General features: G+C 31.5%; 1 protein-coding gene across 7 annotated transcripts in view; it reads right to left on the bottom strand.

Moving 5' to 3' along the window:
• The window catches only part of LOC143058804 (dipeptidyl peptidase 4-like), a 219,021-nt gene that overhangs the window by 102,832 nt on the left and 91,323 nt on the right, over positions 1–24,866 (bottom strand). The window contains exon 1 of one of the 7 annotated variants that reach the window (XM_076232254.1): positions 19,949–20,125. The exons of 4 other annotated variants lie outside the window; for them this stretch is intronic. In XM_076232254.1, the coding sequence (XP_076088369.1) occupies positions 19,949–20,044 (96 nt within the window). In that variant the 5' untranslated portion in view covers positions 20,045–20,125. Of the gene's footprint in view, positions 1–3,192; positions 3,342–10,084; positions 10,178–19,948; positions 20,126–24,866 lie in introns of those variants that run through there. 2 more of the 7 variants (XM_076232259.1, XM_076232265.1) reach the window with 2 other exon arrangements.

Here is a 24,866-nt window from a genome sequence, read left to right as displayed (position 1 = left end):
ATGATACCCTCTGGGACGAAACGTCCACCAGCAGTGGCATCGACGCAGTGGTGTAAATAGTTATCAAAAGTACCAGGATTATAATTTTATACGCCAGACGCGCGTTTCGTCTATAAAGACTCATCAGTGACGCTCATATCAAAATAGTTAAAAAGCCGAATAAATACAAAGTTGAAGAGCATTGAGGATCCAAAATTCCAAAAAGTTGTGCCAAATACGGCTAAGGTTATCTACTCCTGGGGTAAGAAAATCCTTAGTTTTTCGAAAAATTCAAAGTTTTGTAAACAGAAAATTTATAAAAATGACCATATAATTGATATTCATGTCAACACCGAAGTGCTGACTACTGGGCTGGTGATACCCTCGGGGACGAAACGTCCACCAGCAGTGGCATCGACCCAGTGGTGTAAATAGTTATTAAAAGTACCAGGATTATAATTTTATACGCCAGACGCGCGTTTCGTCTATAAAGACTCATCAGTGACGCTCAGATCAAAATAGTTAAAAAGCCGAATAAATACAAAGTTGAAGAGCATTGAGGATCCAAAATTCCAAAAAGTTGTGCCAAATACGGCTAAGGTTATCTACTCCTGGGGTAAGAAAATCCTTAGTTTTTCGAAAAATTCAAAGTTTTGTAAACAGAAAATTTATAAAAATGACCATATAATTGATATTCATGTCAACACCGAAGTGCTGACTACTGGGCTGGTGATACCCTCGGGGACGAAACGTCCACCAGCAGTGGCATCGACCCAGTGGTGTAAATAGTTATCAAAAGTACCAGGATTATAATTTTATACGCCAGACGCGCGTTTCGTCTACAAAGACTCATCAGTGACGCTCAGATCAAAATAGTTAAAAAGCCGAATAAATACAAAGTTGAAGAGCATTGAGGATCCAAAATTCCAAAAAGTTGTGCCAAATCAATAAAGCTTGATTAAAAAAGAAACAACTATTTTGTATTCTTTGCATGTTAAAGATGCACATTTGACTATACCGTAATCAAAGGAGTAGTGTGGTAAAATCTGTGTTTATCTTGCATTCAAATAATCAGTATCATACTCCTATTTAAGAATATAAATAAGGAGTGTATCATATTACAAATCAGTATTGTTTATAGAAGATTTAAACCATTTACTTTAAATCATTTCGATGTGTCATGTAATGTCATGTCACAGGTCGGAAACAGAGACATTCAGAAAAAGAATAATTTAACCTTATCATTTAATATATCTGCTGCACATGTTGATCACATAATCAATATCCAATATGTGAAATTGACAAGCAGAACAACTTACTCTTTGACATGTACAACATAAATTTGCATTTGACAGAAAAAACTAAATCAACTATTTCTTTTACTGTTTTGCAATATTAAAACTGTCAAAATGTAATCAAATATTTGATTATATAATATGTCATAAAAAAGGAAAACAGAACGGAAACATAAGTAAGATGATCGTCTATGACAGATAAAAGTAAAAACTGAACAAAGAATTAGCATTTGTCTAAGGCATGGTGAAATCGAAAGGTATTTTTTTCGCTATTTACGCGATTTAGATCATCTCAAAAAACATATTTTGTTTCCTTATAGAATACTAAAAAGTGATCCTTTATATAAATAAGACACCAGAATGGTGTAAGGATTACACTGCCAAGAATTTACCTACGTTTTTTGGTATATTTCTACCCTTGTATCTATCAGTACTTTTTGGTTTGACTACAAACTTGTAATGTTATACTTTCTATTCATTCAGTACTGTTAATTGTTATACAACGTCAGCAGGAACCTAACTTGAATCGTTCAGTCTTTATATTCAACAAAGTACGACCACACTAGTTTCGCAATTACATTGTGAGTTCAGCCATCGAAAATAGGCGAGATTGATTTCGGGAGAACGTGATTTGTTCGGGTCAGCGAAGCCATACGTTATTTCTACGTCTCGTTTTTCTACTTTATTCTGTGTGAAAGCTTAGTTAAACTCCTATTTTTAAAATATAAATAGAAATAACACTTATTTACTTGATATATCATGCTTTCTTATTTTGTGTGCGTATCATGAGTAGACAATTGTCTTGCTTTTTAATTTCACCTACGACTCGTAGGCTGAGAGGTGGTAAATGCGTTTGTATTGAAAATGTTACAAATATGCTATTTTTAGCATGCAGTATATAAAACATCTTTGTTTATAATCCCCAATTAAATTGTAGGCATGAGAATTGAAACCTTTTCTTATGTTTTACTTTCGACGATGGAAGTTTTGAACAACCTTGACTGGCCATACAGGTCAGTGTTTCACTTTAACATCGAACTTTCATTTTCAATACATATGGAAGAGTGGAATGATTGCCTTTCGTGTAGAAAAAATTCACATTTATAACTTTATATATATATATATATATATATATATATATATATATATATATATATATATATATATATATATATATATATATATATATATATATATATATATATATATATATATATATATATATATATATTGAATACGCATAAAATCTTGAATCTGGAGGAATAGACATGACACATGACGAATCTCGACATTTGAAAAAGACACACCAAAAGATGTTTCCAAAAAATTTGTTGAATCACGACAGGCCTTCTAAATGTATATTTAAATTTCATCTTCAAAAGTGTGCCGTATAACTTCGTATCGAACATTCGTGTAATATCTTGTCAAACACTTACATTTCACTCGAAGACAGTTGGTAGTGTAGGAATGGTTTGCGGTGGAATACATCAGAAAGTGAACGGTGTTTATTTCAATAGTGTACAGGTTACATAATTATAATGCATCTATCACATAAACATGGCAAATTAATTTAGTTCCAAATAAAAATCAAATATGTTTAAGATTTCCCTACTAACCCTTAAAATGTCTTTTTTCATATTTAACTAGTGTGTTTTGTGAATTGACACAAATTGCATGTCTCTCAATGTACTGAAGGAAAAAAGAAAAAGAAAATGAAAACCCTACCTATATACCTTATAGATCGTAAAGACAAATACCATTAACACACATACAGTTTTGTTTGACCTTATTTCGTTTTAAGATGAAAAATATACAGATTATTTAATAAAGAAAGATCTGCGTAACATAAAACAATGGTAAAATATGAAAAATATACTATGTATATTACATTAGTAAAATAAACGTTATATAATCTTACCAAAATGGTTAAAGAAACAGTGTGTGTAATCCTTTTTTCCATGTTGAATTGAGCAGAATTGTAACATTTCTAGACAAATGTGTCACTAAAGTTAGAAAATCCTACTTCCTTGGGGAATCCAATGAGAGTTTATTAATATATTTGTTGCAAGATATACGAATACATTTATGGCACCGTCAACAAACTCTTAAGTATCATTTCGTAAGATGATTAAAATAAACAGCCATCAATCCAAGTTTTTTGTATTCCCAAAAGAACATATATACTCTTAAAATGATCAGGATTTATCAACTATGTTATATTCGTTTCCTTTAAACATTTATGTACTTTAATTATGTCAGCTTTAGTCCTATGATTAGTTGAAAAGTTCTTCAAATCGCAAAGATCACGAAGTTATGTTTGAACTTTAACCCGGAAGTTAGTAAAATACAAATTTAACATGGCGGTCTTCATGACAAAAATCAGAGCTCTCTACTAAACATTGTTCCCTTTTACTCAAGTTTAATGAATATGTCACCGTTTCAAGGATGAAATTGATTGTCGTCTGCAGAAGTCGCGTGCATTCGAACGTCAGCTTTAACCTTTTATAGAACTAAATTGAAACGCAATAAAATTAAGATAATGGTGATGATAAAAACTGAACAGGACCAGTTTCCTTGTAATTTCTAAATAAAATCAATGTTAAATAACGGACAATGTAACAATTAATGTCCATTATTCTTACGTAATATCGTCGGTGTATGGTCCAACCATGTGTCAAGATTAAACGTGCAGGTAATTGAAGAATCCATGTAATTGGAAAATAAATATGTCACAGAATCATTGAAAAGGATGTTCCTTTAATAATTGTATATACTATCCTAATGTAAATCTTTTATATTTATCATCGTGTGTTTGATCTTTTAATTTAGTTAATAGTTAATATATATCTACCTGCAACACAGTTAGTCTGGTTTTGGATAGATACCCGCTCCCCCTATGTTTTTGATTTCTGTTTTACAGGTGTTACAATCCTTTACTTCGTTGCTCAGTATTTTTGTGATTTTACTTTTTTCATTGTCTTGGTTTCATATATTCTTGCCCATACCTAACCAATGTTTTTATTATCAATTTTAAGTTGAGAACAACTTGCGTAGGTTTAAGGAGCTTATAATATGACCTTCAGATTTTTATGTAACTTATTATTTATTTTTTTATACAGCGTTTTGTTGAATTGTTCGTCTTTGCATCGTCTTTCGTTTTGTTGCCATGGCTATATCAGTTTTTCGTCGGCTTAAAAGTTTAAAATTTGCCCTAGGTACTATTTAACTGTACTTTGATCTTTATGTCTTTTTTAATTTCTTTGTGTGCCTCGTGCTGATGATGGGTGAGATCAAGGCCATTTAAACCTTTTTTTTTACTTCTGTTTTACCATTGTACCAGAGAAAAAGATTGGACACTTTACTGCTATTTAGACACTTTACTTGAAGCCATTTTTCCATTTAAGGTCCCATCAACATGAATCAAAAGCGTTCTGACAGGGAATAACATTTCTAAACGAAGTGTTCACCGGATTCAAACATTTGAACTTTTTCAGCGTTTCTATTTTCAGACTTCATGACGTGACAGTAATTATGCTTGAATTCTCAAGAGATCGTGGGATGGTGATCGGAGGAGAGTGGTCTATGATAAACTTTTTTCAATTTTGTCTTAGTACTGACGCAGAGCAAATAAGTAAAAGTTGCAATACAACTCATTATTAAAACATTCTGTCAATTCGGTCTTCTTTTGAATGTCTGCACATAGTATTAACATTTACATTGATTAAAATCTCTCTAACGTGGATGAGTGAACGGTCGCCAGGGTTGCCTTTACATGTACATCACGTAATATTATACTGATGCGTGTACTTAATCTACGAAAAGTAAATAACTAAAAGTACACGATGAAGCTAGATAAAAATACTTCAGTTATAATTAATCCGAATAATCAAGCCGTTTAATGATGCTCACTACATAGTCTGGAGTACATTGTCCGTGAGACGGTGATATTATATTAAGAACCTATAGGTATTTTAAATAAATATGTTCTGATCTAAATAAAATAAACAACAAACAAGAATATGGGATGTGCGTTAGTTACACATTTCATACATTTTTTTAATAAGTCTTTCGTAAAAAGGCTCAGACCAACATACAATAAAATTTAATAGTTTAACTGTGGATAAGCTAGACTGTTCACTGGTATACGAAACTCCGATTGATATTCTTTACAAATTGCCTTTGATCAAACAGCTTTAGAAGTAGAACACATGCAAATATGCTTAATATATAGATTCCCGTGCCACCTTTAGAACAGTAACATTTTATTCAAATGTTTGCATGCTTGCATATGTTTGACATGTTTATCAGCGGTCGATGGATGCTTATGAAGTAAAGGTTCAGATTCATGTACATTAGTAACGATATTGCTTAATCAAGGCGTGAAAAAAGGCGCGTACGCTTACATTAACTTAAACATGTGCTTACAATAATATGGTATCGCTATAAATAACGTTTGGTACTAATTGTTCGGGCGAAGAAAAACACTTAATCTTTGACGATATACATTAAGATAAACCATCTATATAGTGTGTTGCAATAACTGAATATATAACTGAGTAGTTATACAATATTTATGTCTTTGTAATATTAGCATGAGAGAAACAAAAGCAAGTGCCGAACAAAAATACATCTAAGTATTGTTAAGATTATCTATTTTTGTAGCATTGTATGATCAACGATTCTGTCCTCGTTGTTATATCAGTGTGCCGAGGTTAGGTCAATAAACAGAGCAACTGCTTTGTTCAAATAGATCATAACTAGTTGTGAAGGATTTGAAAGCAGATTTGAAGTAGTGTTTAGCAAGTGTCAACAAGACGGTAAAAGACAGTACAAAATGGGACGGGGGCCGGGGGGTTTGGGGGGGGGGGATTGTGGTTGGGGTAGAATGAAATAAGATTAGATATAAAGATATAACATTTGGTAATGTATAACAAATCTAAAAACTAAATATTTATCATAACACAATACATGGGATCAATTTCGAAAGTTTTCTAATTCATATGAGTTACATCGCAGTAAGTTACACCTGAAACTTTTATCTTTTGAGTGAAAAATGAAAAAAATATGATACAAGCAGCAGCAGCTAAGTGAAGCATAGAGTAATAGTTCCATTGAAGCATTATTTTAAGCAAAAAACCTTTATCGTAAACCTGTCAAAGTATAACGACATTTTTTTATACAAAAAAGTCGAGATGAGTTTCTTTGAAGTCCGACTGTTACTCGTATTCATTTTATCAAACAACAAAAAATGAAATATAAAATGATAATCGTTTGTCAAATATGAGTAGTATTATTTATACCTTTGCATCGCATGGAATGTAATGCAACTGTCATACAAGTGAGAGGTTTAGCGCTTTAAAACCAGGTTCAATCTACTATTTTCTACATTGGATAATGTCTGTACCAAGTCAGGAATATGACAGTCGTTGTCCATTCGATTGATGTGCTTTATCATTTGATTTTCCAATTTAATTATCGACTTTCCGTTTTGAATATTCCTCGGAGTTCAGTATTTTTATGATTTTACTATTTTCAGACATCACAAATGGTATTGTGCATGCATTTTATAAAAAGAGCATACACCAAACACGTCAAGTATTAATTTAAAAAGTAGTTGGAGTAGTTGAACTCTGGTTCAACTTCAATTAATAAATAAAGCTAGTTTGCCCAGATTGAAAAGTTAATCAGTACATCTCTGATGTGTAGATGCCATAAGCAGCCATAAGCAGTCTGATAAAATCATGACCTAGTGCAATGTTATTATATAAGTATTGATAAATTATATAACTTATCTATGTAGGACAAAAAATGGCAATGACCTTATGCAGTAATACATCTTTGAAATGATCTTATTATAAAATTAGTTTTAATACTGATATGGACAGTATTCACAGCTCTTACTTCAATATTAAATTGATGATAACCTTTAAGAATACGGTTTCTCAAAGACGCAATAAGTTTATATAGATGATTTTATCCTAATTAACGAACTATACGAACAATATCACCATTCGTTCGATTATTTTTAAGACTTATTACAACTGATTTTTTTTTTCATCGCATGCACTACTTAAATGTTGCACTTGCAGTCTTTAAATGTGCGTCAATTAGATATATTGACTTGTAATCAAGATTTTTAAACAAACTGTTCTTTGGGGGAGAAAAATAATGTGAGGGTAAAGGCTTTGCTGTTCACAATTGCTATACCCAGTAGGGTACATTTGTATGTAATTAATTAAAATACAAATATTGGAGCAGTCCTGTCATGAAGGAAACGTCAAAATCTATAGAAACAAATCTCAGACGTTTTGATTGGTAGCTTTATCAATTACAGTTTTATTCTCAAATGGGTATCTTTAGGAATAAGGTTTTTTTTCATTCAAGCAAACAATTGTTCTTAATGTGTATTAGCAATGACTGGATGTTTGATACAAATAAAATGGAGGGATAGAAAGAAGTAAGATTAGGCATATTTGGTACTGTATGAGCAAAATGATAAGTATTAACAGACAAAACAAGCCTGTAAATTTGTTGACTAAATAGCTGTCAAAACACAACAAATGGGATCGATTTGGAAGTTTTCTCATTCATTTGAGTAACATAACAGTAAGCAACTCCTGTAAACTTTCTCCTTTAAGAGAAAAATGCAAAAAAGTACAAGAATGAAATATCGCTTCATGAAGATTTGTTTTCTTCAAAATGATATAAGCAGCAGTGAAGCTAACCATAGGGTTATCGTTCGATTGAGGCATTATTTTCAGTTAAATGCCTTTTTTTTTAACGCTGTCAAAGTATAAATGACAGTTTATTATACAAAAACATTTTTCTTAAAGCTGTCAAAAAGTAAAAAAAAAGTTTAGTATACAAAAAAAAATTGAGATGAGTTTCTTTTAAGATCGACTGTTACTGGTATTCATTTTTTATATATAAAAAAAAGAAATCTAAAATGATTACTGTTTGTCAAATAAGATTTGTATCAGTTATGTTTTTGTGTCGCTTCAGACAACACAAATGACAGTGTGCATGCATTTAAAAAAGACAAAACATTTAAAAAACACACAAAGTATCAATTTAAGGGAGCTACCATTTGATTTTTATGGGGGGCTAGGATGAAATTTGAAAAAAATAGGCAGGACAGAAGTTTTGAGTAAAAAAAAAGGCAGGATGTGACACTTGCAAAAAAAAAAGTCAGGACGACAATTTAGGTAAAAAAAAAAGTCAGGATAAACTAAAAAAAGAAGGCAGGACCGATTGGAGTAAAAAATAAAAAGGCAGGACAGAGATTACAGCTAAAAAAAAATGCAGGACAAAATTTTTCATCCTAGCCCCCCCCCCCCCCCGCCCCCCATAAAAATCAAATGGTAACTCCTTAAGAGTACTTGCAGCAGCTAAACTCTAGTGTAACTACAATTAGTAGATGAACAACTATTGTCCAGATTGAAAAGTCAATCAGTGCATCTCTAATGGATTTAGTGTAAAGATGCCATAAACTGTCTTTAGCAGCCATTAGCAATCTGATAATATCATGGCCTAGTGCAATGTCATTATATAAGTACATTTGTATGATGTATGACCATAAATGTCATTGACCTTGGTTAGTAATACATGTTTGATATGTCCTTATGATAGTTATCAAAGGTACAAGGATTATAATCTAGTACGCCAGACGCGCGTTTCGTCTACACAAGACTCATCAGTGTCGCTCACATCAAAATATTTACAAAGCCAAACAAGTACAAAGTTGAAGAGCATTGAGGATTCAAAATTCCAAAAAGTTGTGCCAAATACAGCTAAGGTAATCTATGCCTGGGATATGAAAATCCTTAGTTTTTCGAAAAAATCATAGTTTTGTAAACAGGAAATTTCTAAAAATGACCAAATTATTGATATTCATGTCAACACCGAAGTGTTGACTACTGGGCTAGTGATACCCTCGGCGACGAAGCGTCCACCAGCAGTAGCATCGACCAAGTGGTGTAAATAGATATCAAAGATACCAGGATTATATTTTAGTACGCCAGACGCGCGTTTCGTCTACATATCAAGACTCATCAGTGACGCTCACATCAAAATATTTACAAAGCCAAACAAGTACAAAGTATAAATGTAAATACCGATTAAAACAGTATTCTTATTACAATATTGAATTGATGATATTAACCTTTAAGAATAAGTTTAATAAAAGGAGTAATAAGTCTATGTAGATCATTTTCATAATAAACTAACTATATGAACAATATCACCGTTCCATGCATTATTTTAAAGGCACTCGACGGCTTAATTTGTATTCATCGCTTGCGTTACTTAAATGTTTCACTGGTAGACTTTAAATGTGCGTCAACTACATGTAGATACAATAACTTGTAAACAAGGTTTGCTAACAAAGTCTTTCTTGGTAAACAATTTAATCATGAGGGTAAACTCTTTTCCGTTAAAAATTACTTTTCCCGGTAAGGTATATAAAAATATACAGATGAAAACTGTTTATTGCAATCTACTTACAGCAGATATTTTCACTTGCATTTTATTTATATTAGAGTTGGGTCTATTTTACTAGCTGAATTGTTTGAGACCTTGTTTTTTTATTCAGACAAGACAGCAAAGTTTATGACCGGGTGAATATGTAACCATGCCTAACTGAAATGAATAAACGGTTGTTTGTTTTCTTAAAAAAACCCATACAACACTATATTATTTATGACTTGAATGTCCAGGCTAGTGTTCTGAGCGTGGTCAAACAACATTGACATATAGTATAACCATAAAAGCTTTATTGTGCGATTAAATTTCTTATCAAACCTATGACTTACCCGTACATTCGGAACTTCGGCATAGCTGACATGCCTTGTTGGTAAATGCTTAACTTTACTGGTATCTCCTCGCCACATGATGTTTTTTTTTCAAAGGTTATGAATTCAGTTTTATGAAAAAAGTCAAGCTTGCGTTCCTATTTAAACATATTTTAAACGTTGCTGTTCCATGCGTTTTTGGTTTAATTTTAAGGTTTCCGGTTCATTCTAAAAAGCGCCAAAAAAGTCGTATGTCGCCTGGTAAATGGCATTCAAAAAAGAGTGTGACACTGTGGTTTTTAACTCAAGTCTTCATATATGACGATTTTTTTCCTGTATCTTGCTTTTCTTATGACATCTATAATTTCAATAACTTCCGATATTGTAATTTCATAAAATCCATACAATGTCTATTTTTCATTGATGTATCAGAAAATTACACTATTTAAATTTCCTGTCGTAAAGTGACTTTTTGTAACATAAAAACAATTAAAACAAATCGACACTTTCTAATTGTAATCACAAGCAGGCCAACGTACTATTAAAAAAAGAAATAACAACTTGCTATCCATTAAAGTAGAAATAAACACAACATGTTATTTAATAAAATGTTTCCCAAATTAGTTCAATATATAACGGTCAATCAATTTGAAATTATGGAAGTTGTTTGTTTTTATTTATAGGACATTGACAAAATGGCATCGATTTGAATACACAAATTATGGACTTTCTCAAAATGTAGAATGTGTACTAATATTAAAGAAAGGACAAGGTACGATAAGCATCAGAGAACGGCCCCCTAATTTCGTTCAAATTAAAAGTGACTTGCTATTAAATATAATAGATTATTTTTAAAGTTTAAAACCTATATTTTTGTAAACATCAATAGATTTTTCAACTTCCGTTGATATTATTCATGCTCTGTTGCTGTAAAGACCTCAAGCTTCTGGAAAAAGGCAGAAAAATGTCAGTTTCCAAACCTTTTTCTGCATTTTAAACTATGAGCGTACCTACGACCCACGATCATATTTATACCAGGCATTCCTTGAACATAAATGTTTATGCAGTTCAAATATTTTAGTGGGTCGTAAGTACGCTCATAGTTAAAAATTCAAAAAAGTGACAAAAAATCGTCGTTGTTTTCATTGAATCATCGAAATTTTTAACCGAACTGCGGACCGGAGATGATTTCCGGTATTTACTAGATCCGACGACGGAAATGTATTCTTGCTACGCTATAATAATGGCTAGTTTCTTTAGGACGAAAAATAAACATATTTGAGACAGGAAAACAGGATATTCCTTCACTCATTATTCTTGAATTTAAAGTGACATTTTAGCAGACCGTCGAAATTTGACCCAAAATTAGACGGAACTGTGATAAACTTCAGAGAAATACTGGGAACGTAATTGTGAATGAATATAGGGGGGGGGGCAAGGGGGGTTCCAATAACAGCAAAACAGTTAATTGATTTAGCTTAAAACAGATAACAAGGAATTGAAAAGGGACAATAACAGATAACAGTAAATAAAATCTTAAAATCAGTCCGGTCCAGGACCAATACAGTAGATTTTATTATACAACTGGTTGTATGGACCTATTCAGGCCTTAACAGAGACATATATATTCATTTTAGTTATTATCCTCATCAGGTATCCTTGGTCATATGTTTTCCTTTTAGTTATTTTAATAACTGATTTGAATTAAATATACATGTACGCATGGGGGTACAAGGAACATTATCCCCATGTATATGTTAAATTAAAATTTGAACAATTCTTAATATCACAAAAAAGTAAAACATATGACTAGGATGAGGATAGGCCTAGGTCCATACGACCATGATATACGACCTTAACAGGAACACCTTTTATAAATATTGTGTACAAGTTTTTATTTTATACAAATTATGATTTGTACCTCAAAAAATATACAAATTATAATTTGTATTTTCACTTTGTTCAATTGTAATTTGTAAAAATGCAAATTGTAATTTGTACAAAAAAAAACATATACGAAATTACAATTTGTACAAATTTCTACTTAAATTCACTTAAAACTGAACAAAATCACTAGTTTCTGTTTTTGTTTAAGGAATATTTAAAAATCAAGGGCATTTGATAGATAATTTTTTGTGGTTTTCTTTTTTTTTTATTTTTCAAGAAAATGAAACCTTATATTACTTTGAACATTTTTTTTCTAAAAAGCGATTTTCTCGTATGGATTTTGTCATAGAATTGCTACACACTATATAATTTTTATTTAATGACCACATGATAAACCTTAGTTATAAAAAACAAAAATACCCAGAAGAAATGTAATTGATACATGCATACAGTTAATTATGATAATATAATAGAAAGTGACTATTCTGATAGCATAATAGAAATTGGCCTGAGTGACAATTTGGATGACACCAAATGAAACAACAATCATGCATCTTATGTGAAATAATTGAATATGGAGAATGTGGGTACCGCATTCGATCAGCTGTTGGATTCTTAAATGGATATTTTGTGGAGAAATTAAATTGAAACTGTTAAAGACACGTCTTTATTTGCAGCAGCACTTTCTGAGCTTCAACTTTCACTATGTGAAGCTTTTAACAAAATTATAGTCAGGGTTCTCTTTCATGTAAATATAAGGAGGGGGAGTAGCACTTCTAAATGTGAATGCTAGAAAGATGTTGTGTAATTACCAAAGGCAATATTTCACTCACATACTCAAACAAATGATAAATAACTATTTTTGTATTTTGTAAATAAGTATAAAAGGAGATGTGGTATGATTGCCAATCAGACAACTCTCCAAAAGAGACAAAAAGACACAGAAATTAGCAACTATAGCTCATCATACTGCCTTCAACTATGAGCAAACCCATACAGCATAGTCAGATATAAAAGGCTTTGAAATGACAAACCAAAAACAATTCAAACGAGAAACTGACGGCCTAGTTTATCTACAAAATACTGAACGAAAAACTTAGCAACAAATAACAACCACTGAAGTACAGGCTCCTGACATGGGACAGGAACATACAGAGTGTGGCGGGGCTAAACATGTTAGTTGGCGCCCGACCCTCTCCTAACCTTGGACAGTGGTGTAACAGTACAACATAATGTTTATAATGTGCTCATTGAATTACAATTTTATACGGTGTACCAATGCTTTGTTATAACAAAATCCATACGATAAGTTATTGTAAAAGTTATAAGTGAATTTTAGTCAAATTTTGTACAAATTGTTATTTTTACAAATTATAATTTGTACAAAAAATGTGTAAAAGTCAAAATACAATATATGGTTTGTAAGAAAAATGTGTACAAAGTCAAAATACAAACTATAATTTGTACAAAATTATACATCTAACTGAAACATGTTCACAGACAATGGAATTCATTACAAGAATAATAATAATGTAGACTGAAATGGTCCTAGACCCGACTGTTTTTAATATGTTCATGTGATGTATGTTACTGGATTCCTTCTGCAAATACACGACCTCCATATCACCTGTGGAAAGACCCCCAATAGATAAAAGATGTGATATGGGAGCCAAAGAGACAACTCTTCATCCAAGTCACAATGTTCAATTTTCTTCAATTTCTACTTACGATTGGCTGTCAAAATGCTAACATTCCAATTTTCAATAACAGTTAACAGCTAATACAATCTCACAATAACAGATAACAATAAAAATAATAGTCCTATAACAGCTAACAAGGAATAAGACAATAACAGCTAACAGCAAATATATTTTCAGAATAACAGATAACAAAGAATTGAATTACCCCATAACAGCATAACAGTTAAACCCCTTGCCCCCCTCGATATAATAACTGGTTCATACTCAAAAAGTGCATATACGTATTTTGTTTCATAATTGACAAAATCGTCGCCCTGGAATGTTTTAATCTCCATTGACACTTTTGTGAAAGGTGCTTTCTTTCACGTCCGCATTTCTACCAAGTATGGCATGCCAAGTTAACATTTTAGACAATCATTTTATAAAAATACAGATGGCGAAAATAAACTACAGAACTGTGAATAATAACATACATTGTTATTCATATCACACAAGTAGACACCATGTGACAATTTTAATTAGTTAATTGTGTAAGTGTAACAATAATCAAGATTAAACAAAACTATCCAACACTTTTATGATCTAAATTATGTATCTTGAGTTATTTTTTTGGTCATGGTGTTGAATTTATTGGACTTATTATTTGTAATTGTCACCTGCCTTCCCGTTGTTCTATCTTGACGACAACGCGTGCTACTTCGTATTTCTCGTTTGCAAATTATTCTCTACATATCTTTCCGTTAAAATTTGCATGCATAAAGTATTTGTCACTGGACGGTCAGAAAACAACATTCAATCAATCATATATCTTCTAAAATAACAGCACTACATGTATAATGAATTTAAACATATTCAAAAGAATAAAACTTCTTTTATTTTTTAATCAGATATTTACACGTCAAAGAAAATAAAATAAGTATTGAATATGAAAGGAATAAAACGCATCATAATTAAAGATATCTTGCTTGTAAGACGTGTGTTTCGCATACAAAAGACTCATCAGTGACGGTCGAATAAAAAATGTCAAATGACCATATTAAAAAGGCTCAAAATTCCGATTTTTTTTTTTTTTTTTTTTTGTGAATAAAGGTTATTTATTCCTGAATATATTATCCGTAGTTTTTGCAAACAATATACAGTTTTGTTAACAGTTAATTCATAAAAGTTACTATTTCAATAATAATTCATGTTTACACAAAGTGCTAACTTTTGGACATCATGTTGCTGCATGGGTTGTTTGTTTCATTAATTTGTATTGTGCTATACCTTAAAAGGTTACAGTCCGTTGGAAGACATATTACCCTAACTTGACACTCCGATCCAACTAGTTTTTGTTCTTACCCCTTAATGCCAATTGATTAACGGAAATCAGCAAATACCAATTTTTAAGTCTTAAGTTTGACCAGGCCGGTGTCAGAACCCACGATATCAGGCGTTTTAATTCATTTATTATATTTATTAAATTGTACAATGAATTAATAAAAGGGTGCATACTGTAAGAATCCATCTTATATGAATCCGCGCTTAATCATACACATCCACCCAAAAGAAATAACTTTTGCAACATAGAGTGGGAGGCCCATATTCGCCGGGGACACAATTTCGCCGTTTTATGATTTTGAGGTATAAACACTTCAAAGGATGGCTGAAATGGAAGAAAATATGCCGATAAATTATAATTTTATAACAATTATGATTATTTTTTAAACTTTAACAAAATTACGGCATAAACTGCAAAAGATCGAAAAACGGACAACAATTTTTCGGTCAATTTCCTGAATGAAAAACAGGATTTTTAAAGATTTTTTTCTTAGTAATTTTTTGACTGATTGGCCTAAATTTCGTTTTTTTTACACCTTTGAAATGTCTGCTGTTCATCTATTATGAAATTTATTTGATAAATATTATAAAAAGCTGCATTTATTTGATATTTATTTAATATTTTAAATTGGTTTTAAATAGATGTGTAAAAACGGCGAATATGTGCCCCCCATTGACAAAACGTCAGGAAATTTCAAGCACCCTTTAATCTAACTTTACAGATGATTATTTTCAAACAAACATGTTTTCAAGCTTAGGAATGTTTTGTATTTGAAGTTAATATCTTCATATAGAAATATCAGTATACTTCAAAAACATAACTATTCTTCTTCTTTTTTGGAATTTTATTCTCATACACACTGTCCCGGTCTACACTTATTTAGTTTTTATACATTGACTTATGATATTTGGCATACAGTGTATAGCCATGACTCAAATATCATAACAGTCTAATTTTGTTTATTTTCTTTGGTTACATCTTCTGACATCAGACTCGGACTTCTCTTGAATTGAATTTTAAATGTACGTATTGTTATGCGTTTACTTTTCTACATTGGCTAGAGGTATAGGGGGAGGGTTGATATCTCATCAACATGTTTAACCCCGCCGCATTTTCGCGCCTGCCCTGTCCCAAGTCAGGAGCCTCTGGTATTTGTTAGACTTGTATTATTTTAATTTTAGTTTCTTGTGTACAATTTGGAAATTAGGTATGGCGTTCATCATCACTGAACTATTATATATTTGTTTAGGGGCCAGCTGAAGGACGACTCCGGGTGCGGGAATTTTTCGTTACATTGAAGACCTGTTGGTGACCTTCTGCTGTTGTTTTTTCTATGGTCGGGTTGTTGTCTCTTTGATACATTCTTTGATACATTTCCCATTTCCATTCTCTATTTTAATATCATTATGACATTTACCGTTGATCTCAAGGTCCAATTAATTGACCTTTAACTTTCATGGTTAAATGATTGTCCAACCCTTAAACCATATATGTTCTTACAGGCTATGCCAGTTTCTTTACTTCACAATAGGCTTAATTTCTTAGCTCAATTAATGCCTCGTTAATAACTCCAAAAATGATTTATACACCCCTCCTTTTTTTGCCTTGATAAGTCGTTTCTAATTCACCATAGGTTTTGTACCCAATGCAGAGGACACATTCCAACCCCTACATCATATTAAATCGTAATTGCCTGGATTAGACATTTTATTCCACACAATGTCTGTAAGTGGTACAAGTCACGTCTCTTTCGTTCCATTAACTGTTAAGTATCTTTAAAAGCTGTTCAAACTCATCTCAAATTATTAAATCCTATATATTCTTGTTTTCATGAAAAGACTTTCACATTGAAACAAAGATTTTGTAGTGGTCTACAATTTAAAAAAAATGTTTGATGTTGCTCAGCAAGATGTGATCAGATGTGGGATTCTATACTCGATATAGAATTCGTCCAAAAAATAATGATAATCTAGATGTTTATATTATAGTGTAACACCGTATTAGGAAGCATATTCTTAAAAAATAACTAAGCTCATACTTCAAAAAATATAAAGAACCTATTATTGCATGGTTGATATGCACTTGTTAAGTAACTTAGTTGTTGATCAGCGTGTAGTGACCTACAATTGAACTAAGTTTTCATTTCTAACTAAACATGTTCACAAACAGACAATCTGCATTGCATTCAATTTAATTTGTTCAATAAAATGACTTATTGATTTGTAGTTGGCTTTAATTCAAACATGTTTTGCTGTTGCTAAACAACACTTGTGTTGCTATGCTCAATACGGAATTTGTAAAGAATAAAAAAAGATGTATATGAAAAATATTGGAATGAAACACCAAATGGAAAGAAAAATCTTCAAACAACTGCTTAATTCATACTTAAGAGGGGCAAGCACCAATTTTTTATCTGTTGCTAGGCAACATTTCTGTTGCCAAGGTTGTTTTTAAGCATATAATAAACAAAATCAAAGGGTTTTTTCATTTGTGACTTCAAGTTCTTCTTGAACAAACAATATCGTGTGCAAATATTTAAATTTTTACTGATAAAACAATTAATATGTGATAATTTTCATTCTTAATAAAAACCGTTGCTAGGCAACCTTCCTTTCACCGGAACCCAATAAAATCATTATTTTTTCAAGTGTCTACACTAAGACCATCATTGATATCAATTTAAACTTATTTGGAGAGGGGGCCAAAAATAGCCCTTATCATACCTTGTCCTTTAGAAACATTGAGAAAAAAAAAGCTTAGCAGATAGGACAAGAGAATGACATGTTTAATGTATACTATAGTACTTTTGACTGTAAAGTTTTGAGTGGCATTATTTCAATAAATAAAATAGTTCTTTTTGGGGTGAATTGTTTATATAAATGATCAATTGTGTAGACGTTTCTCCATAAAGTTATAAGTTTTAACGTGCGCCTTTTGCTATTGTTTAAATGATGTAGAGGATGCCTCAACTACATGATGGAAAATGATTAACAGAGAAAGCAAACGATACGGCACCGCTAAACATGATAGAATTTAAAAATAGAAAAATCTCTTTCGAATTGAAACTTTTTTTTTTAAATTTGAAAATTTCCTTTCATTCTTTTTCCATTTTGAAACTTTCCCTTCATTTTTTTCCATGTTTTGAAAATGCCCCTTCATTTTCCTCTTTAATCAATGATCTTCAATTTACACATTGATTTTAGACAATAATTGCTCATTTAATGATGAAAGCAATCGACTGTTCAGGTAACTTTACTGAAAATGATGAGTTCACGAATTTGGATGCGAGTGAATAAAACAAATTCATATCCCTCTTGCTAGGTTGATGATGTGTCTCCCGAACTTGTCGATTATGACAAAAAAGATTTACAGAAGGATTTTGAATATGAATTGAAAAAAAAACATTACCGATTTCCAACGCTCAGAGAAAAACATACGTGACAAAGGTCAGGAAAAGAAACTGTTACATTTAAGAATGTCAAATTTTATCGAGAATGAGTTGACCGAGACCATTGTGAATCATAAGTGTTTCTCGTTTTTTTTCTTTTATAGATTAGATAAATGGTTTTCGCGTTTAATTGAATGGTTTTACACTTGTAATTTTTGGGGCCCTTTATAGCCGCCTTGTTGGTCGGTGTGAGCCCATGTACCGTGTTGAAGACCGTACGTTGACCTATGATGGTTTACATTTTATAAATTGTGACTTGGGTGGAGAGTTGTCTCATTGGCACTCATACCACATACTTTTATTTCTATATAAAGTGATCAGACAGTCAGCTATAATAGTAAATTTGATTCAAGATTGATATTTTATTTGATATCATTGACCAGGAAATTGCAATATATCAAGCTTTTCGTGTTGTTTTATCTAATAGTCTTGCATTAAAAGTTTAGCAATTTAAAAAACAAGGTAATATTCTAAGCTTTCAAAACCTCTTTTGACTTGTCCATAATCATTGATAATGTGACGTGTGGAAGAGTTAAATATATGAAAGTTGTATTAGCACTTAATTGGTTAAATATTGGATATATTATGGGACTCTTACTGTCATTGACTGTACACAACACAAACAAACGAATTATTAAGTATGTACATTAAATATGGTCTATGGCTACATGTATCACATATATTCGTAAAACATCCCTAAAACTGCAAGACATAACACAAATTATTTTCGTTTGTATCAGAGTTAACTGACGATATTTTAACCTTTATTTCAATGATTTCTGGTCGTAAACCCGATTTTATTGTTACCAGTTTATTGTTTATTATAATCAATGTTTATAAGAAAAACTTAATTAAAAATCAAGAATCATCTGTTTATAAACATTCACCATTTCATTGTTTTTATATCGATGCTAACTTCATCATTGTGGTTATCAATGAATTAAAAACCGTCAATTTCTATGATTCTTTCCCCTCCCCAGAGAGTTCCTTTCTTTCTGTTGAAAATGTCTCAATAATTCAAAATATTAAGCCATTTTTTTTTTTAAATTCCCAATTTTTCGAATTTTCACAAAATTAAAGGGTAGATGTAGTTTTGAGAAAAGTCAACAAAATCACTAACTAGCAATTATCTATTTAGATATATTTCACATAAAAATATAGTTATTTAATATGTTAAAAGGGCTTATTTTCGTTAACAACGGACCATATAGTCGAGCAGATCTTTTATTTTTATCACGTGCTTATATGCACCTATTGAAACTTCAAACGTGAGTTTCATGGCTATGCCTGTGGCGAGTTTAAAATTGGTAAAACAGTTGGGTATTATATATAATTGCCAGTTTATCTTATTATCAGTTGAAATATAAATAAACCGGATTATACTTTTAGCAGTTTTACACATGCACACACTACTGCCGAATTTTTCATATTCTGAATACGAATATTTCTTTTTAAAAATATGTTAATGAAAACACCTGTATAATCGTAACATTCAAAATACACCAAAAACAACACAAATCATCATTTACCTTTATCTGAGCCATAGTAGAAAGATTCTTACTGGCTCCCGTTTGTCTTCTTAAACTGGTGGAGGTAGCAACAGAGGCAACTGCAGCTGATGTCATCTCACTTTAGGGTCAAACTTACAAAATATATCCAAGAATACTTTTTCCGATTATTTCAATTTGAATTTGTGAACGAAGTATCAGAATTGTCTTCAAATTAAAGTGCAACAACATGCGCAATGCACCGTTCCTGTGATGGTGCAAACTCACAAACAAATTATCCAAAAATACTTTTCCTTATTATTTGAATTTGTGAACGAAGTATCAGAATTGTCCTCAAAGCGCAACAACATCCGCAAGGAACCGTTCCTGAGATGGTCCAATAAACATTAAAACTTTTTTTCCTTGTTTATGCAATTTTAAATCCTCCTTTGGATATTGTTTTCCCTTTGGAATATGTTATATTTCTAAAGAATTTGTGAACGAAGTATCAGCAATGTCCTCAAAGCGCAACAGCATGCGCAAAGAACCGTTTCTGAGATGGTGCACCAAACAATAAAACTTATTTTCCTTGTTTATTCAATTTTAAATCCTACTTCGGATATTGTTTTCCCTTCGGAATATGTTATATTTCTTAAGGCTGTTATACATGAATTATAATACTTTTAATCCCCCAAATGACTGTCACCAAATCTGAATCTATCCAATGCCACTACCAATTATAATGGGTTCCTTATACATAGAAAACTATCGAACAAGATACATTAATACCGTTAAAATCCCCCAGGGGAACGTAATACTAGCCATACCTATCCGAATGTGCACTTCTAATTCATAATATTTGGTGTTAGATAGACTAAAGCAAAGAAAGAAGAGAATCTCGAACTTCAATGAAATGGCTTATTCTGTTGTGTTTACGTCAATTCAATTAGCCAGCAAAACAAATGACGAAAAGACAGAAGAAGCTAATTAATGCCTACCAGAGATCATAATAAATAAACGCTCGTATGAATTAGGTATAAAATCGCATGTCGTAAAGGTACAAGATTGTAAACACATTTTAAGGCAACTTGCCGAAGAATGTCCGCCGTCTGAACTTGGTTTGTATAATCTTGTATACTTTTAGCTATAATTCAAAGTAATTGATATTAACAATATAGAGATAATTACACAAGTAAGACATGTAAATCTTTTTATTATCATTAAATACTTGTATACAGGGATTTATTTTTATTCTCAAAAGAACCAATTAAGAAAGGGGAGGTAAACGACATATTTTCAAGTTCATGAAAATGGGTAATGTTATAATTAATGAGTAGACTACTCCAGATATTTTCCCACAATAAAGTGCACAGGTAAATTAGATAAAAAACTTATTTACTTGTTTTCATGGTCCTAGCTAAAAAATATAATTATAAGTATTGAATGCTTCTTTTTGTAACTTCAGAGGGTTGTAAAAGCGTTGACCGTGCGCAAATTTTTAGAATGAAGCGCTTTTGCGCTTCATACAAAATGTACTTCGGTCAACTCTTTTACTCCCAATGAATTACAAAAAGAAACATTCAATTCCTAATTAAATCACATTCGATACAGTAAACATTTATAAGATATACATGTAAGAAGATGTGGTATGAGATCCAATGAGACAAGTTACTCTCCATCAAAGTCACAATTTGTAAAAATAAACCTTTTAAGGTTAAATGTACGACAGAGTCTTGGCTCACACCGAACAGCAAGCTGTTAATAGTTTATCTTAACGGGTTGTCTGATGCGTCTGCAAATTTCATGCGTTTAACCTCATGTCAGATTTGCTTTAAATGCTTTAGTTTCAGAACTTTTATATACCAAACTACATTTACCCCCTATTTCTATTTTTAGCCATGGCGGCCATTTTGGTTGAAAGTCGGGATCATCGGATACATTTTTTAAACAACACACTCTAAAGATGAGTAAGGCCAAGTTTGGCTTTATTTGGCCCAGTTGTTGCAGAGGAGAAGATTTTTGTACAGGATTATAAATTATAAAAAAATGTGAAAAAAATACTTTAAAGGGAAAAAACTCCTTATTGGGTCAATAGATAACTTTTGTCATGTTGACCTCTTGTAGAATTTACTTTGCTGAATATTTAAGTTTATCTCTATCTATTATAATACTCAAGATAATAAACAAAAACTGCAAATTTAATCGTTGCAATATATTATATGCTTTTGTACCCTTATTCATGACATTGTTACATATTGTGCTTGTTCTGGATCTGTTCACACGTCGTTGTCAATATAATGAATTTTGATGCGACTATCATACAAGTGAGAGGTTTGTCTAGCTTCAAAACCAGGTTTAATCCACCATTTTCTACATAAGAAAATACCTGTACCAAGTCAGGAATATGACAGTTGTTATCCATTCGTTTGATGTGTTTGAGCTTTTGATATTGCCAGTTGATTGGGTACTTTCCGTTTTGAATTTTCCTCGGAGTTAAGTATTTTTTGTAATTTTACTTTTTTCACTGTCTCTCCTATATACAGTGAAAAAAGTAAATTTACAAATTTAATCACCTACTTTTTATGATTATTGACAAAAGACATAGTAATCAATGTTTTAAAAGACATTGTAAACATTAATTACAATGTCTTTTGTCAATAATCATAAAAAGTAGGTGATTAAATTAATGCGAAACATGCATGCAATATGATAACATTATGTTAGTAATATAATAATGAATCCCATGTGCTAATGTTGGTAAGTGAATTACTAACGATTGACACTAAACGGGAAATAACTCTAAATTGGCTAAACGATAAACCAATGTTTTTTTTTAAATGCCAATGAATGTAAATTGTTTGTTAATTATTCAATGCTATCAACCCTTCAGGGTATTATAAATGTGCAATTGAAATAAATATAAAATCATTGTTTTCATTCGATGTAACTGATTGGTATTATTGTTAATGAGAAAGTCGGTACAAGCATGTTGCGATTTTGTTTTCAAATAAACCAGAAACGAGACATCGAAAGACCCATATCCGCTTACACGCCCTTGTTCAACTGTATCCGCTTACACGCCCTTGTTCAACTGTGACTGACTGGTTATTTTCCAATTGTGAATAATATGTTCAATTTTTAACGTACAAGTTCCTATATTTTCGTCACTTTTATATTTTCTATGTTGTCTTGTGTGTACTAATGTTTGTCCCTTTTTCTTTCTCTTTTTTTTTGCCATGGCTTTGTCAGTTTATTTTTGCCATGGCTTTGTCAGTTTATTTTTGCCATGGCTTTGTCAGTTTATTTTTGCCATGGTTTTGTCAGTTAATTTTTAACCTCTGAGTTTGGATTTCCCTTCGGTATCTTTTGCTTCTCTCTTAAATAATATTTCACTAACTGGATTTTTTACAATTTATAAATGTTTAATGTACCCGGGTTTGTAAGCAAAATCAAAAATTTAAAATATAAAATCCATTAGAATAAACTGAGTTTATACATGCACTTTTTCTTTATTTCATACTTTGTTACATTTTATGTCGTTTTCTTATACAATTACTTCACCTAATAATTGTTATATCATCAGATTTTTTTCTGTCTCAAAAGAGAACATTGAACTATTTAAATAACCATTTAATTGTTACAAAAAAAACCCACTTTGTATTTCTTTGAAGTTAAATGAAAATAAATGTCTTTTTGTCATGAAATGAACATCCTTTTCTTCACTTTGAGGCAGGAATCTTAATATGAAATTAATTGCATCTCATTTGTGAAGATTCTTTGATGTTACGCATCAGGATAAAAAAAAATATTATTGGGAGTAATACGTCAAGAAAGACGTGATATCAGAACTGCTTGCATAAGGTCATGGTCCGAGTACTCAGTTATCGTCCTTTAATTGACGAATATAGTCCCAAGTGTGGACAGTATGTCACTTGCCAATTTTCTTTGAATACCCCATCTAAATTTATTTTTCCATGTTTTATGCCTCAAATAGCAAGAAGGGGGATAAAATTACACTGAAAAAAAATTGGGTCATGAATTTTAAAGTAAAGTAGTGATTTTGTCCAGCAGAAAAAGGTTAAACAAGCACTTCGGAAGCTGTCAAAAGATTTCAAGACGCCCTTTACATAAAATTGTTTATAATTTAAGGTAGAACCGATGAAGTGTTCATAATGTTGATATAATTTGTCCTAAAAGTAGTAGCAGGTGGGAATTTAAAAAATTTTCATATATTGCCTAAAAGAAAAATTTTAATGCACTACGAAATTAGTGTGGTCTCGGGCCATAATATCACATTCTAACAAACAGTTTCGATGATTTACCTAAAAAAAATCTCTACACCAAGAGAGTAATTGTGTTTTAATGCTCTGATTGGACGAGGCAATCCGAATTTGAGCGATACTAGAAATTCGTTCAAGTCTTTGGTATTATATGTCATAATGTCACATACTAAAAATATCTACACCAAGGGAGTAATTCCGTTTTAATGCTCTGATTGGACGAGACATTTATCTGTACTTCATTAAAATTTCAATTCGAATTTGAGTGATACATTTTGTAATAGAAATTCGTTTATATCTTTGGTGGTAATAGATTTGAAAGATGTGAGTTACACGTCTCAGACATTTGCGAAAAGCAATCTAGATGGTTTCAGTTTATCGGCCATGGTCATAAAAAAGATATAAAATATATACATTTTTTCCCCTCCTGACAGGAGATCACTAACTCTTACATGACACAAGGTAAAATAAGGGCATCTTGCCCTCATAAAATATTTTAATTATACTAGTTAATACAGATGAAAATACACTGCGAAGGTTGTCTGTTACATAAAAGATTTCCATATCGATTCCATTAAAAAAAAATGTCACCCGAGTCATATTGACTTACAAAATTTAGTTAACGCCGTGTCAGCTATATCGCTTCGAGCAAAACAGAAACTTAACGTTGAAGTTCTGAA

Source organism: Mytilus galloprovincialis, chromosome 14 (assembly GCF_965363235.1).
Source record: "Mytilus galloprovincialis chromosome 14, xbMytGall1.hap1.1, whole genome shotgun sequence".
Lineage (NCBI taxonomy): Eukaryota > Metazoa > Mollusca > Bivalvia > Mytilida > Mytilidae > Mytilus > Mytilus galloprovincialis.
The sequence above is the reverse complement of the archived record's forward strand: the minus strand, read 5'-3'. Positions and strand labels throughout refer to the sequence as shown.